The following is a 19238-nucleotide window of genomic DNA, read 5'->3' on the forward strand; positions in this document are numbered from 1 at the left end:
GCGGTCTTGTGTGTTCCTTTGCTCTGCTCTTTGATTTTTTTTCGGATTTTTATCTTACTGTCTTTTTTATTCGTTTATTTTCAGACCTTGGACTTTCCTGATACTATACATTACTCGTCTCTTCTCCCTCTTCTCTCTCTCCCCCTCTATTTCCGGCATTTACACTAATTCATAATGTCTTCTTCCCTTGTCGCCATACCGCCTTCAGACGACCCGCCTCCCTCTGCTTCTGCCTCGGCCTCAACTCACCCTTCCTCCCGCAAGCCCGCTGCCCTTTCTCGCCAACGTCCCGAAAGCATGGGCCCCTCAACTATCCCCGAACTGCCTGACAGGCTGAAGGAGGCCGACGACTCGGACGAGGAAGATGTCGTCGCCGCCAACAGAGGCATGGTCAACATGAACCAGTCGCTGTTTGGCCTTCTCGCCGCTGCCGGTTCCAATGTCGATTTTAACCAGCGCTTCCAAGACCATAGCAGCGACGATGATGACAACGACGTCAATAGCCCTGAACCTTCCCGCCCTCTGCCCAAGCCAAAGCGGGCCGTCGCTGTCGGTCGCGACTATGACGATGCCGATAACCGCCACCATCGCTCAAAACTTGCGTCCCATCGCCGCCGCATTAGCGAGAGCCGCCTCCTCAAGTCCTTTGCAAACTTGCCGCATTTTAGAAAATCTAGAACTTCTAAATCGTCATCGCTGCAAGCTGGCGACGGCGAGTCTCATAGCCATTCGCGCAGCCATTCCCGCTCCCACTCCCACTCTCACGCCCGGTCGCCTTCCTTATCAGCAGCGCCCCCCCTTTTCGGCCACCGTGACTCAGACTCCTCGCTTGCCGAAGTCGATGTCGATGCTAATGACGCCGCTCTCGCCCCCGTCATGAGCCGGATAATCGACGGCCAGGCCGAAATGGCCGCTCGTCCCAGTTTCGACCTCGACGGCATCATGCGAGACCAGCTGGCTGCGTCAACAACGACCCTCAAGCCTTCAACTGGCGTCATCCGCGAAGGCGCCACCTCAGCCTCGACGTCAACACTGGCGCAAAAGCTCAAGGCCATTTTCGAGTTCGACGAACCTGAAGATGTGATCCGAGGTGAGTGGAGTTCACTGACGTCATAGGCCCCATTAGCTGTTGAACAAGCCACTGTTTTGACTAACTGCAAATTTTGAGAGGGGCTTACCAGAGTACCCATGTTGGTTGTTACAGAGCGTGTTGCTTCAAGGCTTCATGTACATAACATCGCGGCACATTTGTTTCTACGCATATCTGCCTAAGAAGACGGTGGGTTTGGCAGTGTTTCTTTTACTCATATTTTCCACCTTATTCTTTTCACCTTTTCTTTCCTTTTTCCTTTTTCACCCCTTTTCATTTGCCCCTCCGCTAACTCTCTTTTCATCTTCCCAGGACAAAGTCGTCAAGGCTGGCTTCCTCGGAAAAGCCGGCCGCCGCAGCCCCAAGTACAATCGCTACCATTTCCGCCTCAAAGGCGACCAGCTCACCTATCATGAAGCCTCCACGGACCTCTATTTCCAGACCGGCCAGATTGACCTCCGCTACGGCATGTCCGCCATGATAGTCGACAAGGACAAGGAAGGGACACACTTCAACCTAGTCACCCACGAGCGAACCTACCACTTTAGGGCTGACAGCCCTGCTAGTGCCCGTGACTGGGTGCGCGGCTTGCAACGCGTCATCTTCCGCTCGCACAACGACGGCGATAGCGTCAAGATATCGCTCCCCATTGAGAACGTCATTGACGTCGAAGACACGCAGATGCTAGATTTTGCCGAGACTATCAAGATCCGTGTCATTGACAATGACGATACCTTTGCAATCGACGAGTACTTCTTCTCCTTCTTCAGCAACAGCCAGGAAGCTATGGCCTTGCTGAAGCTGTTTTGCGAAAAGGCCCAGGGAAGCAAAAACAAGGAAAGGCTGCTACAAAAGCCCCATTCCGCCTCTGCCTCCGCCTCCGCCTCCGCTTCGGCTTGTCATTCAGCCTCTGTTTCGCTGCCCGTATCAGGCTCACATACGCCAGACCCTGACGGCTCTCAAGCCCGCACCCATGCACAGGCAAACAACCTCTGCGTTCGCACGGCAAAGCTACCCGAGACTGTTAAAGCCACTCTCTCGCCCATGTCGCCTCACGCAACACATACACACAGCCCTAGCCCTCGTGCCAGCATCGACGGCCATCGGCCTAGTTTCGACACATTCCGTCCGTTTGGACGGCGCAGCATGGACCGCCAGAGTATTGCAACTCTTGATGCACCTACAAGAAGAAGCTTCAGCCAATCACGACGCTCAATTAGCGGTCAGAGAGTCTCAGACAAGTCCTTAAGCTCGGGTCTCTCGGGATCTGGGTTTACCGATATGAAGAATTCCATGACGGAGTCATACGCGCAGTCAGGCTCAGTGGATGATTACAGCATGGCAATGATATCGTCAATAGAGGATCACTCAGTCACAGGAAGCCAGATCTTGCATGGCAGCGATGTGTTCAGGACTTCCCAGACGACAAAAACCCCTCCTCTGGATGTTCCGGAGCAGAAAGACGGTCCAGCTGTCGGGACTATAGGACGCAAGGAGCCTAGAAGCGCCAAAAATGGCGATGAAGAGGATCTTGAGTCTCAAGGCCAGACACTACAGGGTATTGCCAAAATGGGCGCCTTGCCGCTGCAGCGCGCTGGAGCCTGGGCCGGTTATCTCAACCGAACTAGCCGCAAGATGAGCTCTCTGCTAGCCACAGAGTCCATGGGCTATGTTGAGAAGGTCTCGGGCATGTGGAAGGGTGGTCGCAAGCACTACCACTCCACAGTCAACACTAAGCGAGACAAGGATGACCCGGCTGACGGAACACAGGAATTAGATGAGGACAAGATTGGCTCGTCTAATGAACGCTTCCGCAGCCATTTTGGCCTACCCGAGTCCGAGTCACTTAAAGCAACGTACTTTTGCTACATTATGCGCGTGCTACCGTTGTATGGAAAGATCTATCTCAGCGACCGCATGTTCTGCTTCCGCAGTTTGTTGCCCGGCACACGAACCAAGTTAATTCTCCCACTCAAGGACATTGAGACGGCTGATAAGGAGAAGGGCTTTCGTTTCGGATATTCCGGACTGGTTTTAGTGATTCGCGGCCACGAGGAGCTATTTTTTGAGTTCGGCCAGGCCGAAGTCCGGGACGATTGCCATAATATGGTCGAGGGGTTCTTGGAGGCATCTAGACTGTTGCGCTCGTCAGGCTTTGCTAGTGAGGGCGAAGATGAAAAGGAGCTCGCGCGCAATGCGCTCGCCGAGCACGACGCCCTACAGGCCGAAAGACTGCTCAAGGAAAAGCTGGCGGAGACAGCTAAGCTAGGCGACTCTATGCCGGTACTCTTTGATGATACTAAGCCATCTATGATCAACTTGAAGCCCACCGCGCCGCTACGCATCACATGCCTGACGATTGGCTCGCGCGGCGATGTGCAGCCGTACATTGCTCTGTGCAAGGGACTCTTGGCCGAAGGCCACAAGCCTAAAATCGTTACGCATGCCGAGTTTGGCGACTGGGTGCAAAGCCACGGCATTGCTTTTGCGCCTATCACGGGCGACCCAGCTGAGCTGATGCGCTTGTGTATTGACAACGGTATGTTTACATGGACGTTCCTACGTGAGGCCACGACTATGTTCCGTGGCTGGCTAGACGACCTGTTTCTCACAGCCTGGAAGGGCTGCCAGGACTCTGATGTTCTGATCGAGTCACCCAGCGCCATGGCCGGCATCCACATCGCCGAAGCCCTGGGCATCCCTTACTTTCGGGCGTTTACCATGCCATGGACCCGCACACGTGCCTATCCCCATGCCTTTGCCGTGCCAGAGCATAAAATGGGCGGTGCCTATAACTACATGACCTATGTGATGTTCGATAATCTTTTTTGGAAAGCAATTGCTCACCAGGTTAATCGCTGGCGCAACACGGTGCTCAAACTGCCTAGCACAACGTTAGAGAAGCTCCAGCCCAACAAGGTGCCGTTCCTATACAATTTCTCGCCCAGCGTGGTGGCGCCCCCACTCGACTACAGTGACTGGATCCGGGTATCGGGCTACTGGTTCCTGAACGAGGGGAGTGGCGAGGACTGGAAACCGCCGGCTGATCTGCAGGCCTTTATCGACAAGGCACGAGCTGACAAAAAAAAGCTGGTCTATGTAGGCTTCGGCAGCATCCTAGTCAACGACCCAGGCAAAATGACCCAAGAGGTCATCGATGCCGTACTTAACTCGGACGTGCGCTGCATTCTCTCCAAAGGCTGGTCAGAGCGCCAGACAAGCAGCCAGACAAGCAGCGGGAAATCAGCGGCCCCTAAGGCTCCTGAACCGACAATCCCCGACGAAATCTTCGTCATCAAGTCAGCGCCGCATGACTGGCTCTTTGCCCAGATTGACGCAGCCGCCCACCATGGCGGATCCGGAACTACGGGTGCCTCACTGCGTGCAGGCATCCCGACAATCATCCGGCCGTTCTTTGGCGACCAATTTTTCTTTGGAACACGCGTGCAGGATATCGGTGTTGGCATCTGCCTCAAGAAATGGGGAGCAAACTCGTTTGGACGCGCCCTTTGGACGGCCACACACAATGAGCGCATGATCCGCAAAGCCCGCAAATTAGGCGAGAGCATTCGTGCAGAGAACGGCGTGGCCACGGCCATCCAGAGCCTCTACCGCGATCTAGAGTATGCACGCAGCCTGATCCAGAGAAAGACGGGAGGAAAGGATGGTGGCGGTGAGACTGAAGAGGCTGAGGCCGAGGAGTGGACGTTTATCGGCGGAGACGAGCCAGATCCCGAGGTGGTGACCCAGCGGCTGTCGGAAATGTAGCCGACACGACATAGGACTAGACCATTCCTTATCATATTTAGGGTTAGGGCTGGGTGGCATTGACCTCGAGCCGGTAGCGTGAGTGGTTTGAGCGTTGTATAAACACACTAGTTGGAAAAGTCACCCACTGACCGACAAGCCGTAGAACATAGGAGCAAATAACTAAAAAAAATTAAAGGAGACCTCGGATTTGAACCCGCTCTCTGACAAAAACAACCCATACCAGTACTCGCACCTGAATTTGGCTGTGTACGACCTTCAGTCTCCTATCTGCTCAGCTCACGTTACTTGGCTCTATTTCTCTTATTGCTGTCATGTCTTCAGACTTTTGGGCAGGTTACATCTCTGGTGCTGTAGGCATTATTATTGGGAATCCGTTGGACATTCTAAAGGTGCAACTGCAGGCGGGGAAAGGGGCAACTAAATCTTTGCTGCCTCCCAGTCCCCCGACTGTCTCTCCTGCGCAGAAAACACCTGCACAAGCTCTCAGGAGTCTGGCTACAGGCACAGCTGCCCCAATTCTGGGCTACGGCGCACTCAATGCTCTACTCTTTGTAGTATACAATCGCAGCGAGAAGGCGTTGACAGATCTCTGCTCGTCATTCGAGCCTGACAGCCGGCCCCCCGGTCCTGAATCACCCAAAAACCTTTATATCACCTGGCTTGCCGGTGCTTTGGGTGGGCTTGCTACTTGGTCCGTCAGCACACCGACTGAGTTAATCAAGTGCCGCGTGCAACTTGCTCCACCCTCGACGCCTGTCTCAAGCCTTGCCATGTGTCGCGCTGTGTTTCGCTCTGCAGGCCTTCGTGGACTTTTTGCGGGCGGCGGAGTCACAGCACTGCGCGACTCTGTCGGCTATGGGTTCTATTTCTGGGCGTATGAGCTAGCCCAGCGATATGCGAGGGGGCATAGTCATGGAACAGCTCAGGCAACAGCCGAGGGGTACAGCGAAGCAGTACGGGCATTGCTCTGTGGGGGTGTCGCGGGAGTTGCGACATGGGCAAGCATTTTCCCGCTAGATGTGATAAAGACACGAGTCCAAGCTCACCCACAGCTATTCACCCCCAAACCTGTGTCTGTATCTGTATCGGCCGAGACCCAGCAGTTGCAACCACAGCGACAACGACAGCCCTACGGACGAAACACTGAGATCAGTGCGCTGCAAGCTGCACGTCAAGCATACGCACATGGTGGCATGCGGGTGTTTTTCCGCGGACTTGGAGTGTGCAGTGTTCGTGCATTTGTGGTAAATGCAGTACAGTGGACCATATACGAATGGGTGCTGCGGGAGATCTAGGCGGCGTGTGGTGTGGGGGTAGCTAGGGCTAGAGGTGTAGAGAACATGTGACCTAGGATATAACAATGGTGACGTTGGTTTTGGAATTTTGTTTATGGAGGCAGTCTGTTTTGTTCTGTTCTCTTTTTATTTTACTTTGCTTTCTGTTTTCTCCTTGTTTCTCGGTGTATTTATTCACGGTATATCACACAACATGTCCTCGCTGCTCGACTCTATCGCTATTGTTCTCGCCTCCCCCGCCCAGCGTCATGCTGCCTGGTCTCTTAATAGTGCTCACTGGCGGGGCCCGCTTACTTCTCAAGCCTTCATTGACCGTGAAGCCCAGCTCAGCCAAAGTGCGCTGGCCTCTGGAGACGGAGGGCTGTATTTCGTAGCCGTGCCCAAGGATTCGGTTGAAGGGAAAGGTGGACATGCAGACGCAAATGTAGAGCCGGTAGTCTATGCTAGCTGCAAGGCTCTACGCAAGCGCGTGCTGGTCCGTCGCCCGGGATGTGCAGTCGAAGAAACTACTGCATACGGAATCGGTAGCGTATACACTCGCCCGGACATGCGGGGTCGTGGGCTAGCACGATATATGCTGCAAGCTGTACAGCGGGAGCTTGACATCCGTGGCGCCGTACTCTCAGTTCTCTACAGCGATATCGGCCGTAAATTTTATGCGGACCTGGGATGGGTCGCAATGCCAGCTCGAACGGCTGTAATGCCTATCTCTAAGCCGCCGGCGGGGGAGCCAGAAGGTGTGACGTGGCTATCGGACGAGGATCTACAGCGTGTCACGGCCCAAGACACAAAACAGCTGCACGACAGTCTTGCCACAGATGCCTCCTCCCCAACGGCGCAGATCGCCTTTCTGCCAGACTTTGCCCAGCTGGACTGGAGTCTGCAACGCTCTCAAATCACGGCCCAGGCTCTCCCTACTTCAGTGTCACAGACGACGGCTGTCCTTCGTCGACGCGGCGCACAGACGTCCAGTGGCACCTCGTGGGTCTGGTGGGATCATCGTCTGCACGACGGCCAGCTAAAGATCCTGCGTCTAGCTGTGGACGGCGCCGACGCCACCGCGCGGGAAACTTTGTTGCGTGCTGCGCATCATGAGGCGGCTGCATGGGGCTTAAGCGAGGTAGTGGTCTGGGACCCGCGCGGCGCGGAGTTCTCAGAAGTTATAGATCGAGACTTGGGTGTTCCATGCTTGCGTTGGCAGAATGGCGAGGAGAAGGACATTGAGTGGGTATGCAATGAGTACTATGCATGGGTGTAATGCTGCAATATATATATCTGGGTATGAAAATGTTGATTTACACACATGTGTGTACAAAAGACTTCGTAGTTACGTACGGTACAACGGAAACCTGTTTGTTTGTTCAAGTAAGTGCTCTTGAATTCCTGTGTATTGTCCCACGTATGGCTACTTTATGTAGTGAGAGAACCTGCCTGCCTGTACCTCTTGCCTTTGAACTCCGTCTACAACGTCAAAATCACATCACTTAATACCTTACGTCATCAGCGCAATGTCCCGCAGCTCCTCCTGCACTAAATGGCCAACCTTCATCGGTCTATACTCTAGCACCTCACGATCCGCTGCTAGGTCTCTTGCGCGCTGCTGACATGTGGACAATGGCGTAAGGTCGATGTCGCTGCCAAGGTGGTAGAAGAAGGTCGATGAGATGCGAATCAGCGGCCTTGTAGGGCTCATTGCCTTGCGTCTTGCCACTGCCGCTAGCGTTGCGCTGTTGACAACCACCTCGTGAAAGCCTGCCTTAATTAGCCCGCCAGTTAAGTGCTCAATTTGCTTGCCGGCTTGCACCAGCAGATGGTTGCCTGGGGGGATGGCCACGGCAATGCGGCGGCCCGTGTTGCGCGCCCAGATGTTCAGGCCCGGATAGCGTGAGCGGCCGTGGATAGTCAGAAAGTTTAGGTCGGTGTGAAACCCAGCAAGGATAGTGTCCTTAGCACCATATTTGACCAGGTCTGAAGCCGTGGGGGCTAGTAGATGTGGGCCATAACGCGCACGTTCCACAAAGGCATCTTTATCTAGGCCAAGCCCGAGGGCTGTCATTTGGGCGACTCCCTCGACGGCCTCCTTCATTGCAGCACCCCACTGCTCCATTGCAGGCTCCCAACGATCTGCTACCGCGGCATGGTCGGGCCGCACATTTTCTAGGTTTAGTACGGGAAAGAGCGACGACACATCAGGTGGCGGGTTTGTGCCCATGCGCCAGAAGAAACGACACTTGGGGTCTGGGTTGTGGGCCGAGATATCCAGTGGCCGCTCGTCGGGGTGTAGATGCGCAATAACCTCGCGGCACGGCGCATGGACAGCACATTTGGGTCTTTCTGTGTTTTCCAGTGTTACGCCGACCTGATAGGCCAGTTCGGGGCGGGCATCGCGTGTGAGTTCTGCGGGCGGCAGGGCAAAATAGTCTTCCATCAAGTCGAGAAAGGAGATATTGTCAGCTTCAGATACACGCGAGTCGTGCACGATGAGAGCGCCATAGGCAATCAGTGCGTCGGCAGCTTTGCGGCATTCAGCCTGCACATGGGGTGAGGTGAGGGGATGGGACCGGAAGAGGTCGAGGTCGATGATGGGGAGGTCCATCGTTAGGGGGGAGGGGGAGACGGCCGTGAGTAGGAGGATTTGCAGAGATGAGGAAAAGGAAAGGACAGCTACCGTGAAACTGGCGTTAGAAGAGGTCAAAAGAAAGTGGTGAATTCTAATAGCCAACTTCAAGGCTCACGAGTTGGCGCTGCAAAAAAAGGAAGGCATTCCCGGTTTATGTACACTTGCCCCCGGCCAATCAGGCAGCTCTCTTTTTGTGCTCTTCCTGCCAGATCCTTTGCCCCACCTTCTTTTTTCATTTTATCTAGCCCCTGACAATAAAGATACAATAAGCCTAGAGGATGAAAGGAGTAAGTAGCAAAAATAATAGAGTGCGTTTTTCCCCGGATTCTGGAAAGCCCGGCAGCCCCACTCCCCGTACCGCCGGGGTCCGCCGGGGGAAAGGAGGTAGCTAGGAAGCAAAACAGACAACATGTACTGCGCTGGCACCGGAATGGCAGAGAAGTTTGATTCAAATATTAACTTGGCTCGCATGCGCTCCCTTCATTTATATGTTTAGATATTCACACCTGCTAGATCCCCTCTCCTCTTGCCTTCATCACGTGATCGGTGCCACTTTGTACCGCACCTTCCCTCCTTGGCGTCCTACATACTCACAGGTGCTCGTTAATGTCAAGATGCCATCGACCTATTCTGCCGCCTTGTCTAAAAAGGTATCCAGCTTAGCCATAGGCAGGCTTAGAAACTTTTGCTTGTTACGCCATTCCTGTTGACTCTCTGCAAAGCCGACAGCATCACGTGGCAGTGGTGGCGCATCGGTGATCTTAGTCACAAGGTAGGCGGCGCTTGCTTCGGCAATGCCGTACATCAGCACCCCGACTAACGGCACGCGCACCAGCACCCAGAAACCCAAGCCAAAGCCAAAAAGTATGCCTTCGCGCGCGCGAAACCACTTGCGCTTCTGGCGCGCATCAAAACGCAGGCGCGCAAAGTATGGCTCGAGTAACTCCCGTACTAGGCTGCGCGACCCATAATACGTTTGCAAAAAGACAACACCCCACGACCGCGGCAATACTAGCCCGATGGCAAACAGAGCGGTGGCTGGGCCAAGCCCCACAGCCTTGCGGAAGGTGTGGAAACTTAGAGCCGGGAGCACGAATCGACCAACCACGGGCAGGAAGGAAGCAGCGTATATGGCGAGGCCGAGAGCAGCTTTTCGCGCGTGACGGACCAGAGTTTGTGTAAAGGAATCAGCAGTGCGCGTGTTGTGGGTGCGCGAGTCGCGCGTTGGGTATTGCTTTAGGTTCGGGTAGTACATGGGGCGCAGGTGTGAAGGGTCGTCATGCTGGTGCATTCTAACGTAAGTAGTGTCCACCCAGCGAAGAGAGTCCATGAATCTAAGAGAGAAGGCAAAATGAATAACTAAGTAGTCAGTGTGTGTAAACATACCCATGAGTGGAGGAAGTGCAGAGAATAGGATGGAACTCACAGGTTATCTAGCGTTGGGGTGATAAAGCGCATCAATGACATAACCAAAAATGGTACCTGTAGGACCGATTTCTGAATGAAGTCCAGGCCATTGGTGATCCAGTCGTCCCAGGAAACAGTATCCAACGATATGAACCAGGAAACGAACCACAGCATGATGCGAATGCCATACGACTAGTGGGAGGGAGTCAGTATAAACGAGTGCATGGGAATAGTTGCAAGCAGGGCCTACCCACCGGAATCAAGACAATAATATGAATAGCCACGCCGACAGCGACAGCGATAGCAGCCTGCTTATAATGCTGATTATTGAAGATTGCGGGGTTCTGCATGGCCCGGTTTGCTAGCAGGGGATTAGCCATTTTGTCTCCTTCCTCAGCTCCCCCATTCATCCCTCCTATTCCATAAAAGTTAGCCAACTTACCACCAACTAGGGCCACCTGTGCGCCGCGAATAAAAGCGTTCAGATCAAAGTTTGATGCATCAAATTTTGCCTTGAGTTTGTCCTTGTCTAAATGTCCTTGGCCGTCTGTGACATCCAGCTGGCGCTTGAGCTTGGCCTTGTCAAGGAAGGGGGTATCAGCCATGGCGGGCAGGGTGATAAAAGGCTGAAGTGTCTCGGGGTATGTACAGATAAGATATAATCATATGAAGCTGTTTGTTTATTTGCACAATCTACAGCTTGTAGAGATCAGGACAGAGAGAAGCAGAGCTCAAGATATGTCAGATAATTATAAGTTCATCTTTCTCAAAGCCACAGACCCGCTTTAAAACAGACGAGCGGCCCGCTTTTATGCTAGTACAGAAGTAGCAAGCAAGCACCTACATAACTATAGCTTGTTAGGAATGACGCAACCAAGGAAGAGAGACGGATACAAGCCAGCGCCACAGCCAAAAACAACAGCCACATTTATGAGACTGCAGCGCCATACAGACACATTAAGCGTGACACAGCATACAGTGGAAGCAACTAAGATTATAAATATAGGGCTAACTATGACTATGAAGATAAACAGGAGCATGCGATCCGCACGAACCTGGCAAAGAGTGGATGGCGCATTAATAAAGGCGTCAAGTGGGGGTATAAAGCACACTGAATTGTGTGATGCAAATAGGCAAAGAGGTATAAAAAAGACAGAGACGAAGCCAAAGTTAGCCGGGGCCAAAAAAGGGAAGGCCGGGAAAATGGAAGGGAAGCAAGTCTATGCAAATAAAGGGAGAAACGAGGAGAGAAAGAAATAGAAAGAAGAATGTACAAGAGAAGGGAAGAAAAGAAAAATAGAGAAGCCAAAAAATACATCAGGAGATCCAAGAAAGGAAAAGAAAAGGCAGCCAAGAATCCCAAGCTGCAGTGATACTACAGGCGGCCCTTTGACAGCTGGCTTAATGTCTAGTCCTGCTGCTTTGCCTGTAGTTACTTATATGGCAAGTCCGTTTTCGGGGCGAGTAGCAGAGCTGTGAGATGACAAACCGCCGGACTGAGAGACGGGTTGAGAGGCAGACGTGGACGCAGATCTGTATGTAGGCGTTGTCCCCTCTGCACCATCAGTAGTCAGCCAGGTCTCCGTCGAGTCCATCTCAGCACTAGGCAGCTGATACCGGCGCCTAAGTTCTTCCACAAGACGCCCTACAGGATACTCGCTATCTGGATTGTTATGAAGGGCACATGGCGACATTTTCACGGGCAAAACCCAGTCTAAAATGCTGTAGCCCATGACCTGCTGCCAATTGCGTTTCCAGCCAAGATCCCAGGGGTTTTCTCTAGGCTCGGCTCTAAGTATGGCAAAGGTACGGGTACCTCTGTTTGGTGCATTTGGCGGTTCCGCAGACTGAATCGCCATGGGGAATAGATCACGGGCAACGTCCAAAGGGTAGGTCTTAGTCCTATATTTAGGGCTCAGTTCAGGGTTGTCGCCGGGGCCAGGAGTTGGAAGCTTGGAGGGGTCTATAAGGACAGCAAGATGGAAGCTCATACCGCGTTTCATCATGTCAATGTTAGTCTGGTTCATGAGGACATAGCGCAGAGACGTGCAGGCCATGAGAAAGCAAAAAATGCCAAAAAAGCCAGAAACAGCAATACAAGCGATAGAGACGGCATCAGAACCCTCATTGCGGTCTAGGCGGAGAGCGACGCCGTAGGCATTACAGGAGAGGACAGAAGCGCAAAAGGCGGCACAGTAAATGTTGAATTGCGTGAAGAATTTGAAGGATGTTTCGGACACAACACCACCAACCCACGGGCAAAAATGGTCCATCTTGTACACGCAGCGGCCGAGATCCGAGGAATGATGGGCACGATCCGGTTTTCTTTGGCGACACTCAGAGCACCAGCGTGGAAGGCCATCGCTTTCGCACACAAAGACTGACTTGGTGTAGAACCATTCTGGTTCGGCAAAACGCTGCTCATTCTCATCTTCACGATGCTCCACTTCAACGGCAGCAGTAGGAGGGTGAAGACGACCATTGCTTCGGCACAACACGCGGGGCTTTTTTTCTGTCTGAACAGCGGAAGGGTCGTTCTCGTCATCACGAGCAGCAAGCAGCGGCACAATGGCAGGGTTTGTTTTGACAATATAAAAAGTGCGTAGATAGCAACAGGCGGCCAAGAAAAGGAACAGGAACAGGAGGACGAGCAAAACAATGGCAGGGGCATTTTTATGGCGTTTGCGAATTATATAATTAACTACGCGCAGATGGAGAAAAAGGCCTGGTGTTAGCATGTCAATGACAACTAGGACGACAATAAATTCACTCACTGCAGTTATGGAAAACAGCGGCATATATCCCAAAGCCTACAAGGCCAGCGATTACCAAAGGCACAAGTCGCGTCATCCATTTTGCCTGACAGCGCGCGCGAGAGAGGCTATTGTCACTTTCAGGCTTCATGGTCAAATAATCGGCATTCTGAAGCAGTTTGTAGTTTTGAGTAACAATCATGAACCAGTGGCGGGGAGAGGCGAAGAAACAGAGGATAAAATGCCAGGGAAATGCGATAGTAGAGGAACGCAAGCGACAAGGCTGAAAAGCCAAGCACAAAGAACACGGCTAAATCGAGGCTGTGGCCAAGGTGAGGCTCAGTTTAGGCCACGAGGCTGGCAAAAAAAACCCAGAAAAGAAAGAAGGTAGAAGCGGCACAGACGGAAGGCGCGCGTGGTGAGAAAGACGGAAGACTTGGGAAAGAGTGACGCAAAAAACAGGAAGGAACGTTATGATGTTATAATGCGTTATCAGTCGATTACATAATACAACAATAATTTTCACAAGGAATAGAAGCAAACTGCCAACAACAAACAGGCCGTAAAACGGAAAGAAGGTGAAAAGAAGGAAAGAATCAACAAGAAAATAAACGAGAACTTGACGAGTGATTGGCAGCAAGGCAGGTGCCATGCGAAGTGGTTTCGAGCAAGAGCAGGGCAGGCAAGGCAAGAGTGAAGAGCACGAAAGGGGCGAAAGAGCGATCGAGAAGGAAAGAGTAGTGGATATCACGTGGACGACGAGATAAAATACAAAGTACAAGCTGCCATATATGGCATAGTACTGACAAGAAGGCGGCAAGGCACAAAGCTAGGAGCAAAAAAGAGTAGCGGGAGCGAAGCAGAATGAGAAATGCAAAAAACGACTAGAGAAACAAAAGCAAGATAAACAGACCAGCGCGTGAAGGAAGAACAAAAAAGGGTCTTGTTAATTTGGATTTGTTTTCTCGTCTCATTTAAGCCCCTGTCAGCCATGGAATTTGCCGGTTCGCTTAACACCTGAATATGTAAGGAAATGGGATAAAAGGATGAGAACCAAACCATGGTAATGCAAACTCAACGTGACATGTCACGTGATATATATATGGGCTACGGCAGACAGACCGAAGTGATACGGGAACGACAGACAGGCATGGCTTGTTACTTTATAATACATTATGTTATGTTTAAGCCACCAACAGGCATCTAGACAAGCTAATTGCCTCCCCAGTGCCTTATGCATGCGTTTGAACACCCCATTTCCAGCAAGCTACATATCTACACGATGTCAGAGTCACTACCACATGCCTACGATTGACCTCTACCAGCTGTTCTAGGCATGCTAGCCTCTATCCCCGCCATGACGTTACCAGGCCAGAATCATCCCGAGAGGGTCTAGCTTCTACGCTTGTATCCCTAGCTATAAACGGCACTAAATCGCGACATCGACTTGATATAATAATAATAATACTCTTTCCTTCCTAACCTACCCCTCCTCATCCACACCTATGACAGTTTGGCCAGACCCAACCCCAACCTAACACGCTATGTAATAATAATAGTAATAGTAATAATAATAATACCCAACCACTTTGCTCTCTTCACCCAAATGTCCCCATTTCATTGTTTCTATACTCATCTCCCAGTGTCACTATTCTCTTGCTGCATCTCTTCCCTCATACCCGCCCCGGCCAATCCCCTAGATCGATCCCAGGGCTTTCCGTGCCTCACATGCCTGCAGCATTAATGCCTCTTGGGACAGCGGCGGTGGCCGTGCACCAACATGCAGCAGGACTGATGGAGGAGCATTCAACGCTGCACGGGCAACACCAGCGGGAGATGCGACTACGGAGCCAGCAGGCGAAGGCGAAGGTGATGCTGCAATTACACCTGACCCTGGTTCCTGTAGGAGGAACGGGGTGCGCGGCTGCTGTCGTGGTCTTTCAGGTACAGTATGGAAGATTGACGCTGGTGCCGGTGCCGACGCCGATATAAGGGGCGATGGCGATGGTGGTGTGGAAACGTCGGATGATAGTAGAGGAGGGGGGCGGTTAAGCATAGCCATTCTAACAGACGAAAAAGTAGCTGACGGGTGTGACGACGGCATAACTCCTGTGGGAGCTACCGGTGATGTCAAGGAGGCAGATACAGCTAGTTTTGCAGAGACACCAGCACCCATCTGCCAATCGTGGCCATTCAAATCTGACGCAGTAGCATGACGGTCATCAATAGAACCATCATCAGCTATTGTCGGCTCCGAAACGCTGAGCCAATCCTGTTTCGCGCTCTGCCAGCGCATACGCGATTTTGCGCTAGGGCCTGTCGGTAGAGACCGCTTTCTCTGTACACGCGAGCTCGCAGCCTCCGCGGCGCGCTTAGAGGCCTCTTCGTTGGCTTTAGCCTCAGCAGCAAGGCTTTTGGGATTACGTGCGACGACCTTCCATTTCTTATTGACGGCAATTTCGCCGTTGGGTAGGCGCTTGATGCGGGACCTCTGAGGAGCGCGTTTGCGGATTGTTGCGGAGGCGGTTAGACCGATATCTTTTTCGCTGCGCGGCTTTTCCTTCACAGGCGCATCAGAAGTAGTCGAAGCTACGACTTCGGCCATGGCCTTAGTTGCCGTCTTCGCTGTGTTTTTAGTGTTTGTAGCACGACTCGGATTTGGCTTGCCCTGGATCGGGGTGTCAGGCACAGTGTAGCTATCATTGATGTCGACCTGATAAGGGTCCACCGTTTCGGCTTTCTCTGTGTCCTTGGGCTTGTCATGAACAACTAAGTACTGGGCTGTAGGCTTTGATTCAGCGATCCTATGAGAAGGTGTTTCATCTGCAAATTGAGCCGCAATTTCCTCAAGGTCAGACAAATCAACATCACTAAGTGAAGAAATGGAATCGCTATCAGATATTTCAACATCGGCCAAAGCAGGTCGAGACTCTTCAGACGATTCCGGGTTTTCAGGCTTTAGCGTCCCGGAACTACTATTGGAGACAACCGACGAAACATCGCTATCGGATTGCACATATTGCAAACGAGACATTATTCGTTTCTTCGAAGGCTGTCGACGAGTCACTTTCCTAGAAATTTTCCCCGGCTGGCCAGAGGCAGAAGCGGAATGACGTCCTGATCGTCGTGTAGTGCTCGATGAAGTCAATGGAGGAGGACGTGTCCTTTTTCGGGCAGGCTTTGGCTCGTCGTCGGTTTCGGCGCTACGTTTTCGTTTGGCGGCTGAAGATGATGCTGTCACTGGTGTCGACTTTACAAAGCCGGAGGCTCTACCGCGACGAGCAGTCGAAGCCATAACTGTAGCTGCGGCTACAGCCGAAGTAGAGCCCCTGTTCTTAGCAGCGACTCCACGCACCAAAGCTGGTTTCTTCGACGCGGCAGTACCAAGAATAATCTTGCGGGACTTTCTAGTCGTCGCAGCAACAGCGCGCTTCGTGTCTTCTGCAGCTGCTGCCTTTTGAGCTGCTGCCTTTTGGTTCTTAGCTTCCTTTTGCTGTGGAGCTTCCTTAGATGTCAACCATCCTCGGCAATTGTCGGCGCCACACAAACACTTTTGCATGTTTTTGCTGGAAAACGGATCAAACTTGTAGTCATAGGTCAACTCATCGCCCGTCATAATCGGATCGTCACCGGCAAAGAGAGCCATGCGGGGCTGGCCATGCACCACCCACTTGACCATGCGGCAGTTGGGCTTGCAGGAATGGTTCACAAAACGCGCAATACTACCGGTAGTAGCATCTAGAATCATGTTTTGGTCAAACGACATAAGATAGAAGCACTCGTTGTCCTTGTACTTTTCTTCCATACGGCGTTGACACTCTTCCTCAGTGATGATTTCGCCCGTGTACTCGACAATGATTTGGTTAGCTTCAAAGCACCGGTTAGCGCGCACTCCATAGCCACGGTTTTCAGTCTTGATGACCTCAACACCCATAGAGTACTTGTTGCCTTGAGCCTTGCGCTCGGCAAGGGTCTGGAAGGCACGATTGGTGCAATGGGCCTTGCCGATATTGCAGTTTTCCTTGTCGCATTCATAAAGCATGATTCTGTTTTGGCATGATTCACCACAGCCATCGTCAGGAGTGCAGACACATTTCGACTGCCATTCTTCGCCGTGTGTGTTTCTCCAGTAGTCTTTGGAGTCGCCAATGAAGCGGTCTAGAGCAGGAATCAAAGGGGCGAGTTAGTCAATAGAAAAAAAATAAAGCGAAAGAAAAGGGGACCAGGGAGCAACTCACTCTTCGCCATTTTGCGCCAGTCTCCGGGCTTCGACTGTCCCGGCGGCAAGGGATTAAATACATCATATGGAAGTTTGAAGTCGCGACCCTTGAGCAATAGTCGCAAGCCATTAAAAATAGGCGACGGCAACAGCTTGTTATCGCGGTCTGAACTCTTAGGCGCCAACTCGTCATGTCGCGCCACCTCTCGCCGCTCCTCAGCGGTCAAAGATCGCAAGATGTCGTTTACCGTGAACCTTTGACCGGCATAAAGGCCATGTTCCATGTAGTGCTTAACCGGTTTCTTCTTGGGAACAGGGGGCAGTTGCTCGACATCTTGGGTTCTCTCTTTCTCGCTGCGGTCGTCAGCGGGCGTAGCGTCTTTTCGTAATCGTGAGGTGAAGGAAGAATGGAAGGAAGATAGCGACGCGGCGTCTGCTGGAGAAGCGGCTTTAGATGAATTTTGGGCGTATGAAAAAACAGCGGAAGATACGCTTGCTGCTGCTGCCTTAGCATTCCGCCCACTAGATCTTGAGGGAAGCGTCATCATCTTTCCATTACTCCAGACGGTATGCAGAACCGGCTTAGAGTCGATATGAGCAAATTCGTCAGTATCACGCAGGCGCTTGAGTTCACGCGTCAAGCCTCTCGTCTTTGGGGCGAGATCGACAAGGTTGGCAGTGGGGTTTCGAGGAAGAGGCTCGGAGATAACGGCGCGTTTATTTTGCAGGGCAGAGACGGGCTCGCTGCGACGCCGTCTAGTCATGATGGCATGGGCCGATGAAGATGAGGGCGTGGAGGCGGCGGCAGTAGTGTGAATAGAAGGGGTAGAGGACGAAGCACGGGTAGATTTTTGTTGAACCGAGACCGACTTTTTGAAGGAGTTGAGCCTGGGGATGGTAGAGGCGGCCCCTTCAGAAGATTCCCGTTGTGATAGCGGTGCCTTTATAGACGCTGGCTTTTGTTGTGCTGGTGTTAGGGTAGTGTCTACTGGTGCTTGTTGCTGGGAATCGACCACATCTTGCACTGACGAAGCGGCAACCGCCGTCTGCTGTGACGCTAGCTTGGCAACAGCACTCTTGCGACGAATACGACCACTAACGATGTCGCCCTTGGCGGCTCTTTTGCCATGGACATCAGTCCCGCTCAGCTTACACAGGTTATAAACAGCAGAAGCACGAGCAGCCCTACGAGGGCGCTCAATACCAGGCTTACTTCTAGCAAGACGATCCTTGCGCAACTTTGAGGATACGGGAGTCGCAACAGCATCAGAAGCAGAAATCCCTAGCGCTGCTGGAGACAAGGGGTTATTTGAAGCGGCAGCTGTAGCAAAAGCAGAGATTCTGGACTTCCTATTGGGTTTAGGCCTGTCAGGCATCTCTGTGTCACATAACGAGTCCTCCACAGTGGCATCAACACCATGCCCGCTGAAATCATCGTCATGGGCTGTGGTCACGAGCAAAGACGAAGGCTCGTCGTCGAGAAGCGCGACGGGTTCACTGGGAGGGGTTATTGTAGCAATAGCGGCGACGGCAGCCACGGATGTAGCTGTCGGAGTAGTGGCAGTCGTAGTAGCAGCGGTTGTGGTTGCCGACGGGGTTGAGACGTGGTTTGCGGCAGCGAAGTCGCGTTTTTTTCTAGGCGAAAAAGAGGAAGAGAGGGAAGTAGGAATGTCGACGGGTGATTCTATCTGCATGTCGATATCGGAATATCGGTTGGAGCGGGAGTGATGGTGATCGAGATAAGGATCAGACAAGCTCGTAGGAGGCGTTGAAGGATGCAGGTCGCGGGTCTTGACAATACCAGACATGTGGTGACGGCTTCGTTGTTGCTGTTCTTGTTCTTGGTGGTGGTGCATATCACCAGCGATGCTGGTGGGTGGAGACTCAATTGAGGCCGGGGCAGGAACAACAACAAGATTATTTTCCGAGGAGGGAAGAGGGCGACGAGCCGACGACGACATTTTGTCGCGAGGGGCCTCAGGTGTAGTAGAGGACGACGATGCGAGGTGAGATATTTGAGGCTTTGGAGTTGTTTTTGGTGTTTGTGGTTGTGTTGGTGCAGGAGAGGAAGAAGAAAGCCGCG

General features: G+C 52.4%; 6 protein-coding genes across 6 annotated transcripts; 2 read left to right on the forward strand and 4 right to left on the reverse strand.

Moving 5' to 3' along the window:
* Positions 1-174: 174 nt before the first annotated feature.
* Positions 175-6156, forward strand: HOO65_060674 (Sterol 3-beta-glucosyltransferase; the record flags this gene model as incomplete). Its single annotated transcript, XM_071003585.1, has 3 exons — positions 175-1090; positions 1410-4845; positions 5121-6156. The coding sequence occupies 3 exons, from the start codon at positions 175-177 to the stop codon at positions 6154-6156; spliced, it is 5388 nt and encodes a 1795-aa protein (XP_070858024.1).
* A 193-nt stretch (positions 6157-6349) lies between these two features.
* On the forward strand, positions 6350-7414 carry HOO65_060675 (Lysine acetyltransferase; the record flags this gene model as incomplete). Its single annotated transcript, XM_071001196.1, has 1 exon — positions 6350-7414. One exon carries the CDS (start codon positions 6350-6352, stop codon positions 7412-7414), a length of 1065 nt encoding a protein of 354 aa, XP_070858025.1.
* A 234-nt stretch (positions 7415-7648) lies between these two features.
* Positions 7649-8752, reverse strand: HOO65_060676 (isopenicillin n synthase and related dioxygenase; the record flags this gene model as incomplete). The annotated part of the gene is made up of 1 exon (XM_071001197.1): positions 7649-8752. One exon carries the CDS (start codon positions 8750-8752, stop codon positions 7649-7651), a length of 1104 nt encoding a protein of 367 aa, XP_070858026.1.
* A 649-nt stretch (positions 8753-9401) lies between these two features.
* On the reverse strand, positions 9402-10788 carry HOO65_060677 (transmembrane protein UsgS; the record flags this gene model as incomplete). The annotated part of the gene is made up of 5 exons (XM_071003898.1): positions 9402-10110; positions 10163-10209; positions 10259-10375; positions 10438-10544; positions 10626-10788. 5 exons carry the CDS (start codon positions 10786-10788, stop codon positions 9402-9404), a joined length of 1143 nt encoding a protein of 380 aa, XP_070858027.1.
* Positions 10789-11619: 831 nt separating this feature from the next.
* On the reverse strand, positions 11620-12921 carry HOO65_060678 (Palmitoyltransferase PFA5; the record flags this gene model as incomplete). The annotated part of the gene is made up of 1 exon (XM_071001198.1): positions 11620-12921. One exon carries the CDS (start codon positions 12919-12921, stop codon positions 11620-11622), a length of 1302 nt encoding a protein of 433 aa, XP_070858028.1.
* A 1711-nt stretch (positions 12922-14632) lies between these two features.
* Positions 14633-19116, reverse strand: HOO65_060679 (Histone-lysine N-methyltransferase ASH1L; the record flags this gene model as incomplete). The annotated part of the gene is made up of 2 exons (XM_071003614.1): positions 14633-17094; positions 17175-19116. The coding sequence occupies 2 exons, from the start codon at positions 19114-19116 to the stop codon at positions 14633-14635; spliced, it is 4404 nt and encodes a 1467-aa protein (XP_070858029.1).
* Positions 19117-19238: the final 122 nt, after the last annotated feature.

The sequence above is a fragment of the Ceratocystis lukuohia genome, assembly GCF_044167205.1.
Source record: "Ceratocystis lukuohia strain C4212 chromosome Unknown Supercontig6_pilon, whole genome shotgun sequence".
Taxonomy (NCBI): domain Eukaryota; kingdom Fungi; phylum Ascomycota; class Sordariomycetes; order Microascales; family Ceratocystidaceae; genus Ceratocystis; species Ceratocystis lukuohia.